We start from the raw sequence: 19,787 nt of genomic DNA, 5'->3' as shown, positions 1-19,787 counted from the left end.
ACCGTCTTAAAACCAGCACAGCATACAGCTGTCATTTACTTCCAATTACTTAGTTTACTCTTAAATTGTCATTTACTAGTTGTTGCATTGTCATTTACTGTCATTTACTTTATTTACTGTTGAATATGTATAATTTGGATGGTGGTTGAAAAAGAAGAAGACTGTTGTGGAAGTAAATGAGAGCTGTACGCTGTGCTGGTTTTGAGACGGTACTGTGTACGTCGACCCTTTTTGTTTCCTTGTCTCAAGGTTTTATTTCTTAATTATGACTAAAAATAGACGCGAATTATCATCATCACCAATTACGTCTTCGTCCATCGCTGGATTTTTTTCCGATATGCTACTCACTTTTCCTTCAGTGGTGCTTGATGTGCTTGCGGAAGCGCCGGCAGTATCCATCGTTCGCGGTTTCGTTTTTTTTTTCGGATTTGGCTCGGCTACAACACCGGCAGTGAAGTGGTTTTCTCAAACAGCTCGCTCCCCCCTCAAAGGCAACGTGAGAGCGTTTCTGAGCGGCCATTGGCGGGGCCCTCAGAGTGATTGACAGGACTCGGCAAAGTTTCAGCAAAAGCTCGCTCCAGAAGCGAGGTGTGCGCGCAACTTTTTTTAGATGCGCGCGTCCTTTTCGGGCTCGTTCAGAAGGCGCAACCATTTCGCGAAATTACGTTTCGCGACACTAGATGCGCGAGAAAAATGCATCGTGTGAACGGGCCTTCAATCCCATTTACAACGAATGACATTTGAACGATCGGCCAATCAGCGCGCGACACGTCGAGCGTGGGGTGTTCCACGCGCGACAGATCGCGAGCTGATTCGTCGATCACACGAATGTCATTCGTTGTAAATGGCATTCGAGTTGCCCATGTGGCACGGGTATTACTATACCTCGTTTCCGCCCAAGTGAGGGCGCAGTCAAGGCTACTATAGTCGCTGATAAATTAAGAGATGCAGGGCGTGGCGAAGTCCTTGCATCTCATTATCGCGCCCCAACTACAGCGTCAGATAAGATCACGGAAAAAAACAAATTTCAAGGCTAAAAACTTGAACATAATAAGCAGCACCCTTCGTTTCTTCAAGGACTATCTATAGACCTTTTCATCCTCCCTCGCATGGGCGCTGCCATCTTGGAATCACGTGACACGGCAGCCATTAAGTTGCTTCAACTTATTGCTCCGCTCTCCCCTCCGCGCTTTGGCGGATGAGTTGTATTCGTGTTTTTCGCCGCGTTTCACGGCGCTTTCTTGCCTTGCTTCGGAAACTGTAGTCCGATACGTCTACTCGACGACGTCACTAGGGTTCAAAGATCCTTATGACAACTGAGGTTTGTTTAATAATAGTGGTGGAACATTCTCAGTAAGAAGCGCGTATATTTATATCGCGCATTTAGGACTGGGAGGCGTCAAGAATAGTCGGCGCAAGGAGACTGTCTGTATTTCCTGAAAGTATCGTTCTTTGTATTACTAATACATCGAAAACTGTTTATGTTGATTATGTGAGGAAACTCGCGGAGCAGATAGACAACGAACGTTTAACTGAGGCTAGGAATAATTCACACCTACCTGTGTATGAGGTTATCAACCTTTTTTTTTTTTTTTCTTTTTCTGCGACATAACGTTTGGTTGGTCGGTTGACTTATGAAGATTAGGAAATTGTGTACCGTGCTCGTTCTCATTTCGACAGTCATTTAGGTGATTTATTGATTATCTTTAAATAACCAGTTCAATCCATTTAATTTATATTATCGCAAAGGTTGGGACTTCCCAAACTTTGTGATAAAGGCTGGAACGTGTACAAAGAAATGACGTCGTTTCTATTATCAAATCAAAAACGCTGTTTGGATTCGGCGCATGCGCAAAAATAACAACTTTTTTTTTTTTTTTTTTTTTTTTTTGCGTACGTTGTTTTAACTTTTACTGGTATCTGGGGTCCGCAATATTTGACTCCGGAAAAACGCCGTCTGCATAACGATCGCCCGAGTCTAGGATTGTCGATGGCGAATAGAGGTTTACTTTTGGAGGCTGGCGACGCCGAAATTTACAAAGCGAATCTGTTCAAACAAATAAATATTTGTTCACAGAGGTTTGTGAAGTGGTGCCTAGTGCTAGAATTCATGCAAACTTTCCGAGGTAGTTCTCTTCCTGCGCCCTTTAATTTTACCTGGCAAATTTGGCGGAAGACAATTGACAGATTTAATTTGACGGACCTGTCACTTACCTCAGATCTTGAGTAAGCAAATGTTCATATCAAAATAATTTATTTCCGAGGTCCAATATCGCGAAAGTCTGCTTATGAGTACTTTAGCAGGGTTTATAATTTAAGAAATTTTCTACTCGGCCTGTCAAAATAGGCTCGAATACTGAATTAAAAAATAAATAAAATAAAAGAGGCCGAGACTATACTACTTGTTTATATAAATTATCTGCGTCATTACACGATACTCTTTTAATCTGTGAAGTTCACTAAAGGTTGTGTGCTCACGAAAACCAAACAGCGAGTAGAAAACTCGCGAGTTCATTTGTTCTGCCCGATTAAGGACATTACTAATCAAGCTGTCAATATGCTTCTTTGCATTCACGTGTTAGGCTCTTTATTATTTTATTTTTCTAAAAACTAATGTCATCGGGTACGGCCATAGACGATGTTAATTTTCCATGTACATCAGTTGGGCGCTTCGCAACCGACGTTACTCAGATACCGCAATAAGATACATCAAAGGAGTTTGTAAAAAAAACAACCGCAATTTATAGCCAAAAACACTTCGTAGTCCTCAAAGTGGCTCAATGCTACTGTTTCATTGATTGTGCGCTACAAGCAAAATAATTGTATCACAAAATTAAACAAAAACCACGTAAAACAAACATAGCCGCGTGCACCTTGAAACCGAAACCAACTAAATTGAAGCAACCTAATGGCGACGAGTGCGTCAGCGCCCTCTATCCGCCGGTGAGGCAACTACAAAAGTGAAAAGGTCTATACAGAATCCTCTTCTGCCCGGAAAAAAACCGTTTCCCAGTTTTCGTCTCTCCATTCCATATCACAGTCCTTTCTCCTCTCTCCACAGTAACGGGTCTCTATTCGCAACTCCTACTTGTGGTCACACAGACGTTTCGTTCTTCGTTTTCTTAAAAAAACAAGCGGTTTATTTCGACGATACCCGCTCGTCACCGAGACGGGTACCTACCTTCCGAATCTCGTTCATCTCCGAGTCTACTTTCTCTTCTTCTACGTGTCCACACACAGCCTATCTAAGTGACGTCACACGCCGATGATACCACATCACGTGGATCGGTTGCGGCATGCGTTCGCGGTTCTCGCGCACACGTGCCGACGGCTCCTGTTGTTGACAACACGGCCATCCTCCATCCCAGTCGCCCCGGCTGGGTCTTCTCGTCGCTGGAACTTGGAATGTTTCGGCGAAGTGATCATCCGACTCACGCTAGCTCTTGCTGAGGTTCTACCTCTGCTATATCTGTGTCGCTCTCCGCTTCCGTTGACAGGCCGTCGTCGCTGCATGCTCTCGGTGCTAATCTCAGCGCTGGCCGTGAAGCGCTTCATCTGGTCAACAGCGGCAACACCTTCGTAGAAACGTTGCGACCGTTGGGTCTCCGGTAGATCTTTCACTTTATACCTATCGGGAGGTACCTTTTCTACAACGATATACGGGATTCGGTATTTAGGGCGCAGCTTCCGCAACTCGCTCGTTGCTAGCACGTACTCGTTCTTGATACGCTTCGACTGTAAGTAGTCTTTGATTCCTTGTAACGTTGGATCGGTCTTTTGAGCCAACACCAACCAGTCACCATCATAGAGCTCTGTAGCGAAAACGCTGACGCCCGTGGCGATATCCATTTCTTCAGGTCCAGATGCAGGAGCCCTACTGAGCGCGTCGATGTGCTTCATCTTTGTTGCCTTCGCGCACCCCGATTCCGATAGGGATGTAGCGAAGCAGTCGCGGTAGTCATTAATCGGGGTGACGAGGGCTTTCTTTTGCGAGTCAGAAATAGGTGGACTGACATCTACGTCCTCTGCTCCGATGAAGGTTGTCGGCTTTCTTTCGCTGTAGTTTACGTACGCGTCGAGGTTGGTGTAAGCATCTGCTTCCGTGCACCATGTTCCTCTAGCGATCTGTTCGTTTTCAGCGACGATCAGCGGCGTAGCCGATATGTTAGTTACGGGGATATACAGTTCTCCCAGTTCGTCTTTTCTCAAAACACAGATCGGGACGTAATGCCCACGCGATTCGTGGATACTGCTATCAATAAAGATGTCTCCGTGGGTTTTCTGTGTCCCTTCTCCAAAACGGAGCGCGATAATCCCGACGTAGCTTGGAGGGATTACGACCGCTTCTTTGACCCAGAGGCTTACGCGTCGTGGAGGCAGGAACGGTATATTAAGATTGGACAAAGTCCCATCCTCATCATCAGACGTGTCACGCTCTTCGAAAATACGTAGGGTGTTCTTGCGACGTACTACCGTAACATGCGGTTGTTCAGTAAAAGGCTGTCCGACAAGCAGCGGAACAACCTGCACTGCGTCTCGCACCACGTACACCTCGACATTGGCCTTGGCTTGGTCGACCGTCAATGTTGCTTGGAAACTGCCTAAAGGCGTCGTTTTTCCAGAGCCAAACCCGTTGGTTGTGAATGGATGATTCAACGGTTAACCGTTGAATCATCCATTCGATGATTCAAGCGCAGCTGATGAACGTGACCTACGAATTCGTAGGTCACGTTCATCAGCTGCGCTTCGCTTTCACGTAACGTTACGCACTGGCTTCCCATGTCGACGAAAGCTTTGATTGGCCTGTCATTTAGAATTGCCTGCATGAAATACTTCTCGTTTGGCGCCATGCAGTCCCACGTCTTGTTACCTTGTTGGGTTAGAACATTTGCTTTCTTGTCACTCGTGTTCGTTGAGTTTCTTTTTTGAAAGCAGTCTTTCGTCTCGTGACCAGATTTCCCACAATTGGTGCATCTTGATTTTCGCTGAGGTTTCGGGCATACAGCGGAGAAATGTCCGCATGTCGAGCAATTAAAACAAAGTGACTCGCCTGTTTCGTTGAATCTTTTTCGTGGAGCCCTGGTCGTCGGCTCGTTGTTGTCTAAACCGTGAATTTCACGCTGACCAGTCGGCGGTTGATGGAGGGTTTTTGCCCGAGTCTGTTTGATCACATCGACTCGTTCATGCAGTCGCTTCATGCACCGAAGCAGCTCGTCAGGGGTGGCGTAATCTCGCACGCTCAGAGACCGCACTAAATCTTCGTCTTCTAGTCCACTGATCAGGTACTCAATGCACGTCCCGTCATCCAGGTTGCAGCGTCGTGCTTTCGCCAGCTTGTCATAAAAGTACCCTCCGAAAGTCTCGTGGCGCCCTTTCATTCTTTTCTCCATGTCCCTGAAGACGTGTTGAAAACTCGATGCCGACGGAAAGGCTTTTTTCATTTCCACTTTCCACTCGTGCCACGTTCGTTGAACAGAGGTCAAACCGTCATACCATGTTTTTGCGACGCCGTGAAGCTTAGTGAGAGCAAAGCAGGTCGTTTGTCGATCACTCCATTCATAGGCCGCAGCTAAATTGTCAACCTTGTTGAGCCACGCTTCCACCGTAAGTTGGGTGTCCGATGATGGATCATATACTGGCACCAACTGGGCGCTTGTCATAGCCAGCCGTCCGTCCATGGCGCTCGAAGCCTCCGTTGGTGGGTGGCGTGGCGACTGCGTCGTTTGAAAAAGCTGGGCCGCTCCTTCCAAGGCCTCGCGTACCGCAGTTTGTATCGCGGCCTGCATGAGCACTTGAAAGTCAAGGACTCCGGACGCTGCACCCTCAGGAGCAAGGCCGTGGTCGTTCAACGTCGCGGTGTCCCCGGCTTCCGTCGTCAAATCGTCGTGTTGGCGATCGTCGTGGTCGGAGTGTCCGTCGCGCACCTCCGCACTGCGAAGGATATCTGTGGTCGTCGGATCATCCTCTCGTGGGGTTCCCTGCCCTTGTCCTCCTGTCGTTAGCTTACGTCTTCTCGACATCGGGATTTACGTGGACGAAGCTCTCGTCGAGGATCTCGGGTAAAGCAAAAATTCGTAGAGCGCTACTTACGTTGTGGCATTCAATCCGAACGGCTTCTCAAGTCGGGGCCTCTCGATCCCACTTCTGAGCTTTTCTGTAGTCACACAGACGTTTCGTTCTTCGTTTTCTTAAACAAACAAGCGGTTTATTTCGACGATACCCGCTCGTCACCGAGACCGGTACCTACCTTCCGAATCTCGTTCATCTCCGAGTCTACTTTCTCTTCTTCTACGTGTCCACACACAGCCTATCTAAGTGACGTCACACGCCGATGATACCACATCACGTGGATCGGTTGCGGCATGCGTTCGCGGTTCTCGCGCACACGTGCCGACGGCTCCTGTTGTTGACAACATACTTATCTCTATTGTAGTGGGCTGGATCGAGGATCGAGGCCTGTCTTGCTGGGGACGAGCGGCACCACCGGCAGCCATTACTGGACACAAGCTGATGCATAGCACTCTATGGGAAAAAGGAGAAACAATGCCGTTTCCACCATTTCTAAGCTGTTGTCGGCACTGAAACTTTCGGCTGCTTTTCGGGGAAGCCTGTCCTATAGCTTATGCACAAAACATTAAAACTTAAGCCCTCATTGTTCTTATAAATAAATGTTTTGTGGTCGAGAGTGACTCCGCTGGGCGAAATATGTGGTGCAGCTCAAGAGACGAGGGTTACCTAGACTTTGCCGCAGAGTCGGTGGAGGTTTCTATGAGTTGTGTTTAGCAGACGACAGCTTGAAGGCTTTGTTACGCGGAGTTCGCTCACTCTTGGAAAGCCGCTGTCAACATGGAACTTTTTCGACATTCATCAACTTCTGCGCTTTCCCGGGGACGGTCTTATTGATAATATGTTCCTTTGTTTCATAGAATACACGAACAAACTTACCAGCTCAGCCGTGAGTGCTCAGGTAAGTTTGAGTTTTGAAATCGGCGTTTGAACGATTGACAAATATCCATTTTATATCCTAACGCCCGATTTAATGATCGCAGCACATTATGAAACACTCGCATTCATGCACAGAGTACAAGCTTCAATATTCCTACTTTTGTGTGTTTCTCCCATAGACTTGCGTGTATTGCCTGGTGTCAAGTAATGGCCGCCTGTGGTGTCACCGACGGGCTCACGATCCGCGATCCAACCTACTACCACAGAGCATAGAGTTATTACAATAAACGCTAGAGGCTCAGCTGGCGCTAGTGTCTACGGGATTTCGGTTGCAAATTGAAGCGGAAAGAAACCTGTCTACTTTTCCAGTCTTCCTGTGTATTCCTATGGGAAAACGTACATGATATTTTTCTCTTCGTCAGAAAATAATCGAAGTCAGAGTAGTTTCTTTACTCGTAACGGGTACTAGGTAGCTCTATTCACATTATAAAAGTGTATTTTATTTAATTAATGTTCTCTTTTTTATTTTATTACCGAGCGATGTTTCAGTTAGCGAAAAATTGACGCCCATGTATACGTTGTACAGCACGATATGTCCAATACAAGAATCAATTCAAGCAAAAAGAACAATTGAAAAGTGCTTAGGCTTTTATTCAAGCTGTAATAGCATTCAGATGACAAAAACGCAATTTGTTACTAATGCGCAGTTCGTTACTATTCCAGTAGGTGTTCTTTGTTCCCTAACTCCATGCCTCATTCTTGTCGTCCGTTTTGATTGTTTATTTGGCATATATTAGCATAGTTTTATTGTTTCGTCAAGGTGATTCATTCTGTGTGCCTCATAGCATTGTCTGTAGGCGTAACTACGTGCCCTAAAATAGTGGTCTGTAACGTCAAGACGTATTATACATCTGTATTTGGCTTTTTTAGGGCAGTGTTCGACGCCATGATTTGTAAAGAAAAGCGCTCTGACACATATTTTTGTATTTTCTCAAAAGAATGCATTACTAAAAGTCAAACTTAGACTGCTCTTTAGTCTTTCGGCATAGTCAAATATATTCTGTTTCACTGCGATGGACGCTACGATCTACATGAGCCAATCCGTAGTTCGTAGCTTGTCTCGTGACTTGGCGCTCCCCGTGTGGCTCCGCCCAACCGGAAGGACACGTGATACCTTCCGAGCTAGGGATTGGCTCCGGTGGCTCGTAGCGTCCTTTGCGGTCCATGGTAAGGTGAAATAAAGTTTGGAGTTGTACGCGTCCTCGCCGACGCCAGTTCGTGCTGCACATAGACGTGAAATATACCCATTTCTTTCAATATTATTGAGCCGTCTCTCTGTCTTCGCTGCCGCTTGTTTAGTCCAAACTGAGCCGCTGACCTCGATGTCGCCAATAGAATTGGCTTCGCGCCGCCAACCGCAAGAAGGCGCGGCTCATACTTTATTGCGCCAAGCCGCTTCCAATGAGCCGGTAACCGCCACATGAAATTACGGTTCCTTTCAAGTTCAGATACAACATCAAATTGCCAATTTCAGTTACAGTTTTGTTCCGGTTCAATTGAAAATAACAGCTTTGCTCTGGTTTTCAGTTCGGGTTCGGTTTGACGCCCTGCTTAAAAGCTACAGGCTAATCGTGTAGGATTACAACTGCTTTGCTTTTTCTTGCTGGGCCAGATTGTCTATGTACAACTATCCGATATCAGTTGCTTGACTAAGAGCGCACCATTTTAATCCTGAAAGGAGGATAAGCCACTGAAGCAATCAAGACGTCAGTCACCTTCAGCGCCAGACAATGGCGCCACCAGCCAACATCACATAGACAGAAGGCCCCCGCACGCGTCATCAGAGTCAGATCGATCGAGGCCTGAGATTGGGCACGAGTGCTGTGCCAGTGTTCGGCAGGGGCTCGTGTCCAATCAGCGCGTCGAAGGTCGGGTTCGGGCCCAATAACCGAGTGAGCCCGATCCGACTCTGATGATGTATCATGGAGGGAGAGGAGGCCATGCGGAGGCCTTCTGTTTAAGTGGTGTTGCATCAGCCCTTAGGACCTAGATGAGGATCGACACGTCTCGCATACGAATTGAGCCCCCCATTTCATTCCCCCTCCATTCCGGGGTCGCGAAATTGCGGAATGATTCCGGAATGATCGCAATTTCGGAGCGGCAACTCTGAAACACTGGTGCATACAAACGCACTCGCGCTCTCACGCAGACACACACGCACACGTGCGTAAGCCCCCTTGCGCGGACACAGACACACACGCACGCACGCACGCACGCACGCACGCACCGCTGTACCGTGGTACACAAAGCGGTAAGCAAAAAAAAAATTGTTGACGGCTAACCAGTAATCGAAGTTCAACTTTAATTACCCCAATTTTTTTTTTTTTTTTTTTTTGCTTCGCACATTAAAAGTAAAGGCAATGACTCCTTTCCTCCCTCCCCCCCCCCCCCCCCCCCCCAATCCCCCCCTACCCCTCCTGCTCCTCGTCCTTTACTCGAAACTGACGGGAAACGACCGCTGACCCGAGTTCCCGTTCCCGGACCCTCCATTGGCCTGGTCTAGCCCATACTCTCCCAAAACACAGAGAGCTTTCGATAAACACAACCGCCGCACACTGTTGCAGGAGTACCGTAAGAACTGACAAACGCTGCCCCCTCCTCCCGCCCATTTCAGCCGCGCAGACGCCGCACTTAACCGGCAGGCGCAAACGCATTCACTGCGACCCAGCCACCCCCATTGTCAATGTTGTGACACATACCCCTGGCCGCGTCACACATATTGGGCGTGCCCCCTTTACCCCCCTCATCCCCCCCTTCCCCCCGAAATCACCTCCTGGGAGGAGTGGCTGGCGCCACCCTTATGGCCGGTTCACACTGGAGGCGGATCCGCAAACGCGAGGCGGTGGTCATTTCCAGCCGCAAAAGCGGCTGGGGCGGCGCGGTTGGGGCGCGTTTTCAGGATCGGTCCGAGACCGAATTTTCAGAACCGCTTTCGACGACCGCGGAGCGGTTCCTGAAAGTGGGCCAATAGGAACTCGATGCTGCCGTGACGTTTGGTTGACGTCACGCTAGCATCTGCACAGTCCCAAGATGGCGACCGTTCGAATTAAAGCACCGGTGCAGCGGAGTCGGCGAAGAAGAAAAAATATGCGGTGAAGACGGAGGTCCTATTGGACCTTATAAAGCAGTACCCTTGCCTTCACGACAAACGGCATCCGAAGTACAAAGACAACGCTTACAAGGACGAACTTTGGGGCAACCTCGGCGTGGATCTCGGCGGTGTCGAAGGCATGTACTTTTTTTGTTATCGGGAACGAATATTGTTATTTGGCTCGGATTCTAGTGTCCTTCAAAGCGCTCAAACACTCATCAGCTGCGAGTTAGGAAAACTACCAATTTCGGTGTGATGTGCTATGCCAAGACTCAGCTGACCGAGGGCTATCGCGCAAGCGCGCATCTGTTGGTAACGCGCACGCGACTTTGGAAGGAGTCTCCGGTGCACGAGCGCTCGTGCAACGGTAGCGCTGTTGACACCTCGGGGCACGCGAACGGAGCATAGATGGCACCTCCTCCGAACGAGCATATTTATAGACCAGCGCTTCAGTAACCATCATTCAGCACTTTGTAAGCAGCGTCAGTGTTTGAGCCGCAATTCTTACAATGCATAGATGTGTTTTGGTGTCAAAAGTTAGTGCATCACGGTTTCATTTTTTTTTTCAGGAAGTGTCTTGGCGAACAAATTTAAGAATGCCAAGGACTCATATCAAAAGCAAAAAAATAAAATATCAGACAGCATGAAGAGTGGTGCTGGGGCAGGGGAAGTTATCAAAATAACTTGGCCCCACTACGTCCATATGATGGAAATAATGGAACCAGCGTCGCCCACTCCAAGGTATGTACTCGTACCTCTTTAAAAATATGTGGAACTTTGTGACACAAAGGCACTAAATCACCCGCATGTCATTTCAGCCTCCACACAAACTTGGGTTTTTATGGTGAAATGAGGTAGGTTTTAGTTGATTAAACAATGTTAAAAATATAGGTAACTTGTTCACCCTACATTTGTTTGCTGTCACATCAATTCACCATGACGATACTTAAACAGCAGTGGCACCAGCAGTGGCACCAGCAGTGGCTCAACCACCAGTGGTACCAACGATGGCAGTGGTTACCTGGAGGAAAGAAGGTTGGTATCGGTTGTTCCAGTATTGTGTTGAAGATTGCTATTGATATATCTAGGTGGACGCAATTCTTGCTTTATCTACAGTGCTGATGAGCAAAATGATGACCAGTGCGAGCCGTGAGTTCACGATGACACTTTTTTTTTATTAAAGCCCCACATATTAAAACATAGCTTCATCAAAATCCCCTTCTTTGCAGGCCCGAAGAACGGAGAGCATCGGGCGTGACAGGCGGCAGCCCAATGTAAGGTTTCCTCTATCATAGCTTGATTGTTGATATAAAAAAATTAGCATTCATCCTCAAGGATATCATTTAAATTTACAATGAATGTCACACGTGATCACGCTACACTGATGCCCTAAAGACATGCAGAAAATAAAACTTGTATGTACAAATGCAGGCAAAATGAACAACGGCGGGCACGTCAGTCACCTGCCAGCAAGTCAAGGTAAGCAATTCATAAAGTACTTGTTCTGAGCTTGTTTCACACAAATTTGTTATACCAGGCCAGAAGAGAGCGGCTCTGGTACGCAGGACGCCATCGGTGCCTGTGTTGGCCTACTGCAGAGCATTCAAGAGAGGCGTACCAGGAGGGCCGAGAACTGCCAGGACGTTGTTCATCACTTTAGCATGTCAATCGCTGGTCGACTCGGAACCCTTGATGAGCGTAGCCAGTTGCAGGCAATGCACGAAATAGAAAATGTTGTTTTTTCAGCGCAAATGCAAGCCATCTGTAGGTAAGAGGCGGAGTCCTGAACTAAGAACGAATAAATCACTTGTAACAGCAGTTCTTTTCATTAGTTTCCACTAGGTCCCATGACCATGGTGTCCTGCCAGGGGACTGCTCCTCCGTTCACAAAGTGGTGGGTGAGCTTTGCCCGCACCCTGTAGGCTTCCTTGTAAATAGAACAGCCACACCGTAGACAGTGCAAGGTTAAGAGTGCAGTAGAAGCATCGCCTCCAGCACACACTCTGTGGCTTCCGTTGCGATTTAGCTGTGCGTGCATGCTTTTGCTATCAAAGATAAAAAGTTTGCACTGGAAGTGGGGCTTTGAGATAATGTTTAGAATGTCATAGACTTGCAATTATAAAACTTCTCGATTTGGTTCGGTTTCATCACTATTCGATTCGGTTACAGAAAACACTATTTGCACACTTTTAATTATTAGGGATGGTACTTCTTGTGGGAATTGTCGACAGAGTCTCAAGTCCTACATTTGCTGCGTATACTAGCCCGAGATTGACTTTAGCACGGATAAAGCAACACAGTGAGGAAAATGGAACATGCCTGGTTGAATTGTAGCCAGTTCTGGGCAGAGCTGGCCAAATTACTCATAGTTTGTAATTAAATTACATTACTAATTACTTTGCTTAAAATTGCTGAAATGTAATTAAATTACATTACAAATTACCACAGCCAGAAAGTAATTAATTACCATTACAAATTACTTTTAAAAGTAATGACATTACTTTTGCATTACTTTTAAATACTTTTAAATATAAAGGAGCTATTGATAAGTTCCTTTTACAGATAACTTTAGTTACATTATTTACACAGTTCATGGCACACAGCTAGAACTCCCTCTTGCGTGTTTACCGATGGACAGAGGAACGCACGCGACTGATCCGTTTCCCACTCCAACCCGGACAACTATTTTTGGAAATGACTGAGGACCCTACGCGGATTATCTCTGGGAGGGGGAGAACACTTGTCATTGTTCGCAAAATCGCGTCGAGGGCCGTTCCACCAGGGGCCTTGGTTCGACCTACTTCCCCTCCTTCGTTTCTCGAGAATGTCGAGCAGAAAAGCTCGAATGGAAGGCACTTACCAGCCCTATTTCTCACAGTGGACGATAAGACAGAGAGGGTACGCAGTATGCATCAGAAAACGTAAGCGGAAACTTTCAAGAGGGGCCATAAAACGTCGAATGCAAAACCGCAAAACATAAGTAGAGAATCGCGCTGAGCGGGTTTTCACAGTTCAAGAGAGTGGCAGAAAATGTCTAGCAGATAGCGGGCGCGAGAGTCGCACCAGCCGCATTAACATCAGCAACATTAGTGAAAAGACGATGAGAGTGCAGGCGAGCTGGTGGTAGCTAATCATGTCGTATTACACCTGAGACTGCGGTGGAAGAAATCGGAAGAACTTTCAGTAGAATGAACAGACACAGAGAACGTCTCAAACTCAGCTAACTGGTTTATTTCTCAAACAGCCTTTAAGTACCCACGGAACTTTTTCCCAACCACACTCTACAGATAAACTTCTTTGTTGCAGACATTTCGAACCGGATGGAACCGGATGGAACCGGATCTCTCCCAAGGTCACTGCGATGATCCGCAGTGTCCCATTGTTAAGTCCTCGTCTCATGTGTGGGTTGTTTTGTATCTTTTGCGCGTGTTCCATCCGGTTCGAAATGTCTGCAACAAAGGAGTTTATCTGTAGAGTGTGGTTGGGAAAAAGTTCCGTGGGTACTTAAAGGCTGTTTGAGAAATAAACCAGTTAGCTGAGTTTGAGACGTTCTCTGTGTCTGTTCCTTCTACTGAAAGTTCTTCCGATTTCTTCCACCGCAGTCTCAGGTGTAATACGACGTGATCAGCAACATAGCGGCGGCCAAAGAGCGTTTTTTGGAAAGGTGTAGAGGAAAAAGAAAAAGTAAAATAAAAAGAAAAGCGCTCTTGTGTATTGTGGACACAAAAAAATATGCCTGGTGCGAAAAAGTAATTAGGTAATTTATTTACAATTACCGTCGCTGGAGTAATTCATTGCATTACTAAATTACCTGCTACAAAGAGTAATGAATTACATTACTAATTACTGGAACAAGTAATTAAATTACTGTAATTTCATTACAGTAATTACATTACTGCCAGCTCTGGTTCTGGGGAGGGCTTGAAGTGTGGCGTTCTCATCGTCAGTATCGCCCCTCCAACTGCCACTGATGCTCCGTCCTTCCCAGTCTTCATGGTCAGCTGTGCCGGGAGGGCAGTACGATGTGGCAGATACGTCCGAATCCTTTAAAAGGAAGTTATGGAGCACAACGCATCCCGCAACAATCTTGTCTGTATTTTCTTCGTTGGCTCGGAAGGGTCTTCTCAAGATGCGCCATTTTTTGGGCAAGGATGCCGAAGGCGTTCTCTACTACTCTCCGGCCACGACTGAGGCGATAGTTAAAAATCTTGCGCCGACGCCGCAGCTCCTTTCTGTTGGCTTCATCATTGTCGGATAGGTCTCCAGCGTCGTCGTCCGGCAGTTGCTCGTCTACTGGGTCACCAGCTTGGGGAGCGCTGGTCGAAGGGCGAGCTGCAGACTGCTGTCTTTCCTCAGCTGTTGGGATGAGGCCTGCAAAATAATAACCAATTTCTTAACCTATTGCCTATTAATTGTGAGTCTTTGTGGTGTCACCCTTTACAGACCACAAATAACGTCCACAAGCCTCACTTCCACAAGTCTTACCTGTCAGGCAGACAAGAATCATGAGAACAACACAAAGGAAACGTTTGATCTGTATGACGGGGTGCTCCTATAACCTGGTCTGTGTCAGAAGAAACAAATGATTTCTGGAGCTTTTGGGCCATGCGAGCAAATAGTGCCCAGTAACATTACAGACATCAGTCAACAGTAATAATGTAGTTGACATCTGTCCATCGCTTCACTGACATAAAGAAGAGTGCTATGCACTCATGGCCGAAACAAGTTCAATTGATCCCTACCATGTCTACATCTGATATACCACTGCCGTTATAATCCTTGGGGGAAGGTGTAGCATATGATATGAGCCAACAAACCTCATGAGGTTATTAATGAGCTGGCTATAATGGCGACCGAAATCAGCCGTCGTTAGCATCAACTCTGAGCAGCATGAGTGTCCAACATGCTTTTTTTTACAAATTTAGGTTACGTTCAGGGGTTAGCAGGTTCTCAAACAATTTATCATGATGGAACTTAACCCGAGACTGGGGTAGAAGCAGAAACTTAAAAGTAGAAGGGACAGAGACAAGTGAAAAAGAGAACGTCTCAAACGCAGCTAAAAGATTTATTTAGTCCCACATCCTTATATACTCACAACCACAAGGTCACCCAAACACTCAACATGCCCCTTTCAAAGACACAACACACCAGGAAAAAAAAAAAAAAGACAGCAAGGCAACAAGACAACAAGACAACAAGGACACAAGTTGTCTTTGGGTTGGTCTTTGGCTTTTCTTTTTTTTTTTGAGGAAGCTGGGAAGCCTGTTTTTTTTACAAACTATTGAATGAAAACTGCACCGAAGCATAATTCAGTCGCCAGCTAGTGAAATGGCTTTTCTTGCTTTGTATATTTATGTTCGTGTTTGTGTTAGTTTGTTCTTGACTCTTCGTGGGATAAAAACTATTTTACTTATAGTTTTGCATAATTAACACTTAGAAGCTAGTCACATTTTGTTGATGCACTATGAAAAATAAAGTTTGACTTCTAAAAAAACAAGGTTTGCTTATTCCAACATGAGGTGTAATGTATTTTAGAAATGAATAGCGCGAAGATAAAGTATGCACTGACGTAACAAGCGTTAACTCACAACTGCTGTTTTAATATTCACATAGAAGACGTCTTCTGTATGAATATTAAAACTAGAGTTGTGAGTTAGCGCTTGTTCCGTCAGTGTGTACTTGACCTTCGCTCTATCTATTTCTGAAATGCCTATCCAACTAGCCCACCTTTATGTTTTAGTAAAGTGTAATCTAGTTTGTATAAGGAGCTTTTAATCGAGCTTTATTATAAGGCTTAAGTAAAGTTTCAATAAACAGACTTCCGCACTGCTTTCAGTTATTAGGGCACGTCAGAAAGGAGTCTGTAATGTTTTATTATATAAAGAAAAAAAGTAACATAATGTTGATTTTAAAAACAGTTTGATTTAAATAAAACAAATCTGAATTCAATAAAAACGATCTGATTTAAATAGAAAGTGTAAAAAAAATGGTAAGAAAAGATTGTTAGAACTCCACCATTCTACCACTGAGGGAAGATCGTCCTGCAGCTAAGTACTGTCAGTGATTGAGGTGACCTGCCGAAACAACTTCACGTCATCTGCGAACGTAAGTACTTGATAGTGTTTTATATACGACACCGAAATATTTATAAAAACAAGGAACAACAAAGGTCCAAGTTTCGAACCCTGAGGCACTTCCTGACATATAAATGAATGGACGAGGCAAGAACGCAGACACCCTTACAGAGTTGTGCCTTTTATGAAGATAACTCCGAAATCAGGTATTGTAATCCGGACTGAGGCCATAGTCCCTGAGTTTCAGCAATAACAACTCATGACTGACCTTATCAAAGGCTTTTGACATATCCAGATATATTGTGTCTACTTGATCCCGACACTGAATATCTGGCAAAGCAAAATTTCAAAATGTGCACCGATTTGTCTCGACGGATCTGCCTGTAACGAAACCGTTCTGTACAAGAATAAACTTTCTTTAAAAAAATTATACAAACACCAGCTCCTCAAACACCTTTGAAAATTCATTGAAAAGGGAAACAGGACGATAATTACTAACATCACAAGAATTACCTGTCTTAAACATCGGGACGACTACCGAATCTTTGCATTTATCTGGAAAGATACCACTTTGTATAGGTACGTTGAACACTTTTTCGAGAACAGGAGCAACACATTCACCACATCCTTTACAATAAAGTTGGGAATACCATCTGAACCTGTGGACAGTTTACAATCCAACTTTATTTCAAGGCTTAAGTAAAGTTTCATTAAACGCACGTCCGCAATGTTTTCAGTTGTTAGGGCACGTTTTCTTTTCGCTCGTGACCTTGATTGCTCGCTGTTCGAAATGTGTGACAAACCTCCGTCGACTATCAAAGAACTGCTAAAATACGTCACTGACCTGAACGCAGGGCTTAGAAAAGATATTGATGACGTAAAAGAAGGTATGACGTACATGAACGAAACTTTTGAAGAGCTTCGTACAACAAAGGTGGAACTAGATGCACTTAAAAAGGAGCATGCAGCGTTAAAACTGGAAAAAGAGCAACTGGCACAATCGCTAGGGACCACGCAGAAAGAATTAACAGGGTTGAAGCAATACACCAGGCTCAGCAATCTTGAGATTAAGGGGATTCCGCAAAACCAGAACGAATCACTGATGGAAGTTGTTCAGAAGATAGGGGACAAAGTTGGAATGTGCGTCGAACCCAAAGATATTGACGTGGTGCATCGTGTGCCCACAAGGGACAGGACAAACACAAACATCATTGTAAGGTTCTCGTCACGTGCCGTGCGAGATAAAGTCTTGCAAGCGGCAAAAAAGAAAAGGCTCTCAGCTAGCGATATCGGGTTTTCAGATACCTATGCGGTGTATATTAACGAGCACCTCTGTCCAGAATATAAAGCTTTGCTGGGCATGGCAATTGCTAGAAAGAAAGAAAAAAACTGGAGATATGTGTGGGTCTCGCAGTCAAAAATACTAGCAAGGAAGGCAGAAAATTCGAATGTCATTCACATCGCTTCTCGAGATGACCTGGCTAAGATAGCATAGCCTCAAAAACCAAGACACCGAGCTAGAAATGCGTAACGGTGTGACGTGCACCATGCCGTGTACGAGCTCTGAAGCTATAAGCCTTCTACACTGTAATGTTAGGAGCTTAAACAAAAACTATGATCCACTGGTCGCTTTGTTGACGCGGCTGGATGAGCGGTACAACGTTGTGGCAATCTTGGAGACGTGGCTTAAAAAAGATGAATTTATGAACATTCCTAATTATAGATTTTTATCCCTGCCAAGATCGGCTAGTTCAAGAGGTGGTGGCGTAGCATTATACATATCTTCACAAACCATATATAAGATATTACCAAACTTGACAGAGACAAAAACAGGCCTGTATGACATGCTGTTTGCGGAACTGGATTGTGGAGTCATTGTTGGTGTAATATACAGACCGCCAGAATCAAACACTCGGGCATTCCTAGAAAAGCTGGAAGATGTGTTGTACCGTCTTGCGAACAAAAATAACAAAGCGATTATCTGTGGTGACTTCAACATAAATATAACAGACCCCTCAAGTACAGAATACCGGAACCTCCTGCTATCTTACGGCTTCCAGAACCATATTACAGAACCAACAAGAGCAACACTAACGTCTTGTTCAACAATAGATCATACACTCTCCAATTTTGAAGACAGCTCCGTAAAAGCTGGGGTTATAACAGAAAACGTCGCAGATCATTTCCCTACTTTTATTGTCGCTCCCAATGCAGAAAAGAACCTTCAAAAAGAACCCACAGTCGGCCATTGTGTATCAAGGTGGAATTACGAGGCAACTAAAAGGTCCCTTCAGGAGACAAACTTTTCTCAGATAAATTTTACCGACACTAACAATGCATATGATACCTTTTCAACACTGTTCAAATCTTGCTGTATAGCACACAAATTCGTATCTCACCGGGCAGCACAGCTTTATTCTCCCATTTGTCCCTGGATGAACGAGGAGATACTGAAGTTAATTAGGCACAAGGAACACTGGTATAACAAAATGAAGCAAAACAAGGACAACGACTATTACAGGGAAAAGTTTAGAGTTGCACGGAACCTATCGCTATCCACCATGCGGAAGCGTAAAAAGCAATATTTTAGCAGCCGTATTGCAAAAGCTAACGGTAGCTCCAAAGAAATATGGCGCACAATTAACCTTGTAATGAAGTCCTCTCAACAATGTAACATTTTACCAGATTTGAACATTCTTAATTGTGATCAAGCGCACCTTGTGTCAATGTTCAATGACTTTTTCATTAGCATAGGTACATCCTCAGCTGCAGTATCAAATGAAACGTCAAAAATTATCCTACCTAGCCCATGCATTAATACATTTGTTTAAGTAGAAATAACAGCCGCCGAAATTGTTGGCGTTGCCAGACAAATGTTATCAAACAAAGCTATGGGCCACGACGAAATCTCGGTAAACCTATTGAAAGACAATATGGACATCCTGTGCTACCCACTACAAAAACTGTTTAACCAGGCATTTTTATCGGGAATTTACCCAGAAAAACTTAGGATTGGGCGAGCAGTACCAATTTACAAAAGTGGTGACCCTAATGACCTGGCTAATTATCGCCCGATTACAATTCTGTCCTGCATTAATACACTATTTGAAAAACTAATTGCCGCGAGAATAATGAACTTTGTCGAGAAATTCAACATTTTGGTTGCTAATCAACATGGTTTTCGGAAAAACTTCTCTACAGGCACAGCAGTACACTCCGTATCAGAAATAGTCAATTCCTCCCTCAACAAAAATAGAACTACTATAGGCATATTTCTCGATATAAAAAAAGCTTTCGATTCTGTTAATCACGACATTCTTTTACAAAAACTTGAGCGTTACAGTTTTCGAGGGCCAGCTGGCAAATTTTTTTGTAGCTACTTAACAAACCGCACCCAATTTGTACAAATTTCCCATAATCAATCTACAACCGCGATAGTGAAGACTGGGGTACCACAGGGGTCGGTGTTAGGACCGATACTTTTCTCTCTTTTCATCAATGATTACGCAGCTTGCCTCAGACATTCCGAAGCAGTTTTATACGCCGATGATACAGCCTTACTAGTATCACATCATTCTCTTGAAGAGGCCGAATTACTAGCAAATAACGACTTGAAA

The 19,787-nt window shown here is 45.1% G+C and overlaps 1 protein-coding gene across 1 annotated transcript; it reads left to right on the top strand.

The window, feature by feature from the left end:
- Positions 1 to 9,805: 9,805 nt before the first annotated feature.
- On the top strand, positions 9,806 to 11,868 carry LOC115326583. Its single transcript, XM_040218902.1, has 9 exons — positions 9,806 to 9,825; positions 10,058 to 10,233; positions 10,666 to 10,837; positions 10,915 to 10,950; positions 11,063 to 11,131; positions 11,213 to 11,245; positions 11,326 to 11,370; positions 11,528 to 11,575; positions 11,634 to 11,868. Exons 1-9 carry the CDS (start codon positions 9,806 to 9,808, stop codon positions 11,866 to 11,868), a joined length of 834 nt encoding a protein of 277 aa, XP_040074836.1.
- Positions 11,869 to 19,787: the final 7,919 nt, after the last annotated feature.

The sequence above is a fragment of the Ixodes scapularis genome, unplaced genomic scaffold (genome assembly GCF_016920785.2).
Source record: "Ixodes scapularis isolate PalLabHiFi unplaced genomic scaffold, ASM1692078v2 PGA_scaffold2__306_contigs__length_199485367, whole genome shotgun sequence".
Classification (NCBI taxonomy): Eukaryota; Metazoa; Arthropoda; class Arachnida; order Ixodida; family Ixodidae; genus Ixodes; species Ixodes scapularis.
Note: the sequence above shows the minus strand (reverse complement) of the source record. Positions and strands in the feature narration are given on the sequence as shown.

What these genes read in the sequence shown, in the direction of transcription:
- LOC115326583 (XM_040218902.1), top strand. Translation starts at nt 9,806, where the DNA reads ATGGCCGGTTCACACTGGAG. An exon ending in AATGATGACCAGTGCGAGCC is followed by an intron (nt 11,246 to 11,325) that starts GTGAGTTCACGA and finishes CCTTCTTTGCAG; the next exon opens with GCCCGAAGAACGGAGAGCAT. An exon ending in GTGACAGGCGGCAGCCCAAT is followed by an intron (nt 11,371 to 11,527) that starts GTAAGGTTTCCT and finishes GTACAAATGCAG; the next exon opens with GCAAAATGAACAACGGCGGG.